General features: G+C 33.5%; 1 protein-coding gene across 2 annotated transcripts; it reads left to right on the top strand.

The window, feature by feature from the left end:
* Positions 1-2,623: 2,623 nt before the first annotated feature.
* Positions 2,624-6,433, top strand: mapda (N6-Methyl-AMP deaminase). Of its 2 annotated transcripts, none has more exons than XM_026202632.1 (10): positions 2,624-2,792; positions 2,917-3,047; positions 3,742-3,802; positions 3,880-3,967; positions 4,050-4,131; positions 4,210-4,336; positions 4,417-4,497; positions 4,771-4,909; positions 5,768-5,831; positions 5,957-6,098. In XM_026202632.1, the coding sequence occupies exons 1-9, from the start codon at positions 2,748-2,750 to the stop codon at positions 5,782-5,784; spliced, it is 771 nt and encodes a 256-aa protein (XP_026058417.1). In that variant the 5' UTR covers positions 2,624-2,747; the 3' UTR covers positions 5,785-5,831; positions 5,957-6,098. The 2 variants fall into 2 exon arrangements, with proteins under 2 accessions (XP_026058417.1, XP_026058416.1); XM_026202631.1 differs by lacking the exon at positions 5,768-5,831 and adding an exon at positions 5,639-5,739 and having other exon boundaries at positions 2,625-2,792; positions 5,957-6,433.

Below are 6,433 nucleotides of genomic sequence, written 5' to 3'. Positions count from 1 at the left end.
CGTTTAGCAGTGACCCAAACAGTCATGACACGTCACACATTTTAACACCTCATGAAGGGTACTTGAGTTCAGTGATCCAGAGTCCTGTTGAAAGGGGAAGTGTCTTTCTGCCAGGACAAACTTTCTCAATGCCCTGGCATTTATCTGAGGGATCGCTGACCCTCATATAAGAACTGTGGCAAGTTTGGGAAAGTGTCTCTGCTGTTTGTTTAGATGCTAAATTCAATTCATTATAGTCTCTTGTTCTTCACTGGACAAATGAGGACAAATCAGATTGCAGCTGGTCATGTTTAAAACATATATGATAATGGATTCAGTGTGGCGTCTCTGAATAAAAACTGATGTTAGCAGAGATTTCCATCTGAAAGCAGTTAGATTCAGCAAGATGAATGTTCACAGCAAATGGAAATGTTAAAATTCCTCCAAATGATACAAAGCGTTGACTCACTGGTCTCTCTGGGAAAGGTCATCATATCAACCACAGAGGAACTATTTAGACACGATTTGTTCATGTTTGAAGAAAAGCGATTTGTCAGTTCATCTAAACAATATATAGATGACAATGAAAAAATGAATATTTAACAAGTTCTGTATCAGTTTGTCCCAAGCAAGTTCCTTTAGCTTTTAAAATATAAATTTTCATTATCTATCTATCTATCTATCTATCTATCTATCTATCTATCTATCTATCTATCTATATAATAATTATAACAATGATTAATCACTTCCAAAAAAGGTTTTTGTTTACACAATGTGTGTACTGTGTATATTTATTATGTACATATTCTTTATATTGGTATATGATTTATATTAATTTGATTCATACGATGTCACATATTTTATATACATATATTATTATATAAAATGAAACCAAAACACAAAAACGTAAATGTATTATTGTTATGTGTCATCTATTCACCTCCAACATCTTTAAATAATTATATTTAATATATATTTCATTTATTTTAAAGTATACAGGCAAAGAAAATAGAGTTTTGTTGTATTAACCCAGTATAGCTACAGTTTAGCTAGTATGTTAGCTGACTGATACTAATATTTGCTAGTGTCAGTTAGCATATATCTGAATATATTATTAATTTCTAATGAATTTTCCTACAGCTGTAAGACTGCACGGAATGACACAGACGGTGGTGTTTTACTTGAGCAGACAAGTGACAGTCAGGACAGCTGCTCATCATTACTCACACTGACTCAAAAACAGGCCCACAGTCTCAGAAAATACACTAAACCAGTGGAAGGATTTTCTGTCCACAGATGCCTTCTAATAGTTACAATCTAAATATACTTTATATGTATAATATTTTATATTCACATTTCTGTTTACTGTTTACATACATGCCTGTGTTTGTCGGCACGACTGTCTCTTCATGACAGGTCTCTGAAATTGAGCCTTATAACAGCAGTTCACTGCCCGCTGAACCTTGTGTACATGGTGAAAAATATATAACGTAAAATATTGTGAATTTGAACACTAGGTATAATGCACTATAAAAAAGTAGCATAGATTGCAGAAGGAAAGGCAGAAGGAGAAAAGTCAGAAGCTGCAGGGAAGGCAATGACACGAGACGAGTTCGAGCAGTATCAACAACAGCTGGCGGAGGAGAAGTAAGACTCCTCACTTTTATATTTTTATAAATGTAATTAATTTCCAGTCATAGTTTGTTCTTTTTTTTCAACAACAAATTCCACTTCATGAACAAACAAACTCAAATAATAAATAAAGTGCATGTTCCCTTCATAAACATCCAGACACGCATGAATTTTAAATGAGGACCCGGATGAATGTCATCATAATTATTTTCAAACATTTTATATCACATTATAACATCCCTATCCCTCCTATTTGAATTTAACACACACAATGCACAGTCACTTGTTCAAATGTAATACAAGCAGATGTAGAGAAGGTCTATGTTTATCTGTGGTTTAACCAGTACTACATATCACCTTGTTCTCCAGATCCATGTATCTCTGGTTTGGCTTTGAGGACAGCGACTTCTCTGGAGAAATGCATATGCAACTGTTTTTCTTTCTTTATGCTCATTTTGGCATCTTATTACATTGTCCTACACACACACACACACACACACACACACACACACACACACACACACACACACAAAGGTTCAAATGTACACTAAAGAAAATTTTATATTGGATCATGTCTGCAAAATTATTTCTTAAAAAAAAAGAATATTTATCATGTTTATTTATTTGTAATATTTATGCTATTTAAAACTATGATTAGCAAAACATTTACATATATAAAAAATATTTTTTATTCACAAATATATTAACAAAAATGTTTATTTAAAAATGTTTATTTAAGTTTAACCGACTTTTCTTTACACACTAGAATGCCAGCTGAGCGAGCCACAGTCAGGAGCCACTTCAGGAATAAAAAATAAAAAATGATGCACTAAAATAACTAAAACTGAAATGAAATGATTAATACCTATGTATATACATGACCAAAACACAACAGAATCACTAAAACTAGAATTACTTAAATTAAAATGAAAGTTTGCCGATAGTTTAATTTGAATATGGATGTGGGAACCATTATTAGAGGTCGATGTTGTCTGAGATTCATTTCTGTAACGCAAAGGCTGGTGCCTCAGGAAAAACATTCCGTCTGTATGTGTCAAAATTAGTTCACTCAGTCTCGATCTCACACGCAGGAGTCCATTCAAAATACACATTTCATAAAGTTACCGAAAACTGAGATGGATACCGAAGCGGATCTCTTCTATCGTCAGCTGCCCAAAGTGGTACGAAAAACATGTATAGGTCCATTAATAAAACGGACATTATCCTTTAATGAGCTCAATCCAATGCATGTAAATAAATTAATTCAAGTAATTACACTTAATTGTTTTTTTTACTTTCTTTCAGGAGTTACACGCACATCTTAATGGTTCTGTCAGTTTTGAAACGATGGAGACGCTTATAAAGCGCAAGCCTCATCTGAACATCGAGCACAGCATGACCGCCATCCACCGCGGACAGAGACGATCACTGGACGAGTGTGTGACACACACACACACCACATAAACACACTCCACATAAACACACTCCACATAAACACACTCCACAGCATGGACGGTTAGGACGAATAAACTGATAATAACCTTTCAAACAAGTCAGAGAAAAATCATAGAAATCGGCCGCTGTCGAAATCGCCTATTCTCCGAATATGTACTTCATTTGAACAAGTATGTACTTAGTATGAATGTCATCCGGACGTACTACATCCGTGCTTTTGACAATTGTCTGTAAAAACATTTGGGCAGTGACATGATTTGAGTTATTCTAAAAAAAAATTCTGCAAAATGTTATTAAAATAATTACAGATTACAGATTAGTTAGGTAATTTAGTTTTTCTGTAAAATATGTTTCTAAATGTAAAGTTTTTTTTTCCACTGTCATGTCCAATTATAAGTATCTTCAACTAATGTGTTATTCATTATAAATGGTTATATCGGTGAATAACTGTGTATGTTATTGCCTTTTGTTATTGCCTTTATGTTTTTTGAAATAATAACATATTAAAAGTAATGTCCAGATGATGTGCCACGGTATATGGTGAGGTTTAAGCCTTTTTGTTATTTACTTGTCGGATTGGATCCAACATTTAAAGAATAGTGTACTACACCTAGTCAGACTATGAAATAACAATACAAATGAACTATTCCTGAAGTAAATGTATTTCTCCAACAGGTGTTTTCAAGTGTTTAAATTGATTCATCAGCTGGTTGATTCAGAAGAGGACATATTAATGGTAATGTTTAACTCAGTGTTTTATTCTCTCGCACCTTTAAAAAAAATTTTTAAAACAGAATTATGATTATCAAACAGGTTGCCAAAGCAGTCATTCAGGAGTTTGCGGCAGATGGTGTAAAATATTTGGAGTTGCGTAGCACGCCACGGGAAGTGACTGAAACAGGTACTAGAAGCATTTTAAATGTCAAACATTTATTAGCAGCTCATTTCTGCTTCTTGTTGACATTTATTTTTGTCACAAAAAGGTCTCACTAAACAAAGATACATCGAAACTGTGCTGGAAGCCATCCGGCAGTGTAAACAAGAGGAAGTTGACATTGATGTCAGGTAATATCAAGGTATTTATTCTGGGTGACAACCTGCTTCTTTTCTGGTCACCTGCTGTATTTTTGAATGTTTGAACAGGTTTCTCGTAGCCGTGGACCGCAGACACGGCCCTGTGGTTGCCATGGAGACTGTGAAGCTGGCAGAGGACTTCCTGCTTTCCAGCGATGGAGTGGTAGTTGGACTTGACCTCAGCGGAGACCCAACAGTGAGTTCAGGTTAACTGCAATTAACTTGATACTCGACTTGTTGCTTCTATCTGCTCTCTCCATATCTTTGATTTTGCAGGTTGGTCATGGAAAAGATCTGCTCTCCGCACTTGAAAAAGCCAAGAACTGCGGTCTGAAGCTGGCACTACATCTCTCAGAGGTCAGAGAACATGGAAACTTCTTTAGATTGGAGTTATGTTTTGGTAAACCTAATGCTGTCAATTCGATTAATCGCGATTAATTAGATCCAAAATAAAATATATACGTCTGTGTGTGTATATGTGTGTATATATATACATATATACATAATACACAGTACACAAACATATATTATGTTAAACACAAACTTTTAATTTGGATGTGATTAATCATGATTAATCGGTTTGTTAGTATAATTTGACATGGTCTAGGTAGGAGTTCATGTGTATTTCAGGTTCCTTCTCAGAGGGATGAGTCTGAGCTGCTGTTGGACTTGCCTCCTGATAGAATCGGCCATGGCACCTTCCTACACCCTGAGTTTGGCGGCTCTGACAGTCTTGTGGATAAAGTTTGCAAACTTAAAATTCCTATAGGTAAGAGTTTTCCATTGTACTTCCAAAATTATATACTTGAATATTAAAGTTTTTTTTTTTTTCAGGTTTCCTTTTTCCTTTTTTTATTTTATTTTATTGCAAATTTTACTATTTCTTTTTTGGTTTAACTGATTTATGTTTTTAACTAGTCATCCACCAAATTTCAAAATTACATACTTGAATACATAATTACATACAATTTTGAATAAGTATTTTTTTTACTTTTTTTTTCATTTTATTAACTATTTTGTTTTTAATTAGTGTTCTATCATAATTCCAAAATTACATACTTATTATACATAATTACATAATTATTATTTTTTAATATTTTACTATTTTATTTTTTATTTTGCTTTTTTTCGAACTTTTCATTATATAATTGTTTCCATAGCTGAACTTAAATTATTTGTAAAAAATATAATTACTTTATTTTTTTAATTTTATTACTTTTATTTCATTTGATTATTTTTTACTAGTTTTCCCTTGTTATTCAAAATTACATACTTGAACTATTCTTGTTGATATGTTATATAATAATATTATATAATAACTATTATTATACATACTATTCTATTATTTTATTTGTATTTTATTAACTAATAGCATTTAACTAATTAACTATTTTACTTATCGATTGTCCTGTCATAATTCCAAAATTACATACTAGAACTTCAAATAATTTATTTTTTAAAACTGTGTTTATTTAAATGTAACCATTTTGAATCGCAGAGATGTGTCTGACCTCTAATGTCAAAGGTCAAACGGTGCCTTCATATGACAAGCATCACTTCCAGTACTGGTATAAGAGAGGACATCCGTGTGTTCTCTGTGTGAGTTCTTTTTCCTTCTCTTTTGCAGACACTTTATCCCTCTAAAGCCTGACAAATTTCACTCATTCCATATCTCCCAACAACATGTCTTAGTAAGTTTTGATCATGTTAGTAATTTAAAGGCCTTAGAAATGTAGGCATTGTTGGTTTAATGTAAACTTTTTTTTTTAAAGTGTTAAGTTAAATAACAAGATGCCTGTTCCTCTTGTTCCATCAGACGGATGATAAGGGTGTGTTCTGCACGGATCTGTCTCAGGAGTACCAGCTGGCTGCCTCCACCTTTGGCTTGAGCCAGGAGGCCGTGTGGACGCTCTCCCGGCAGGCCATTGGATACACCTTTGCTCCCGAGCCAATCAAACAGAGGCTGGAGAAGAAGTGGGCGGAGCTCAAACAGCAGATCCTCCAGTGAGGAATGACAGCTGTCAAATTTCACCAACAGTCCTACCTCAGAGTTTGTCAAACAGTGGTTTTTCAAACACAAAAACACATTGTTGCAGCTAATTATAACGGTTTCATCCATTTCAAAGCACTGCATGAATATCTGAAATAATACACACACATGTTGTGTGAAACACCTTGGACTGTTAAAATGACATCGATTTTAATATTTATAATAGATAATTGAAGATTTCTTGAATATTGGTATTGTTTATTAATACAACAGTATTAAATCTAAGTTTATTAATTACGCAAA

This window comes from Carassius auratus, chromosome 25 (genome assembly GCF_003368295.1).
Source record: "Carassius auratus strain Wakin chromosome 25, ASM336829v1, whole genome shotgun sequence".
Taxonomy (NCBI): Eukaryota; Metazoa; Chordata; class Actinopteri; order Cypriniformes; family Cyprinidae; genus Carassius; species Carassius auratus.
Note: the sequence above shows the minus strand (reverse complement) of the source record. Positions and strands in the feature narration are given on the sequence as shown.

Coding starts and splice junctions, on each gene's coding strand:
- mapda (XM_026202631.1), top strand. CDS start 2,748: ATGGATACCGAAGCGGATCTCTTCTATCGTCAGCTGCCCAAAGTG. Junction 3,803..3,879: donor CAGAAGAGGACATATTAATG/GTAATGTTTAAC, acceptor ATTATCAAACAG/GTTGCCAAAGCAGTCATTCA. Junction 4,910..5,638: donor CAAACTTAAAATTCCTATAG/GTAAGAGTTTTC, acceptor TTTGAATCGCAG/AGATGTGTCTGACCTCTAAT.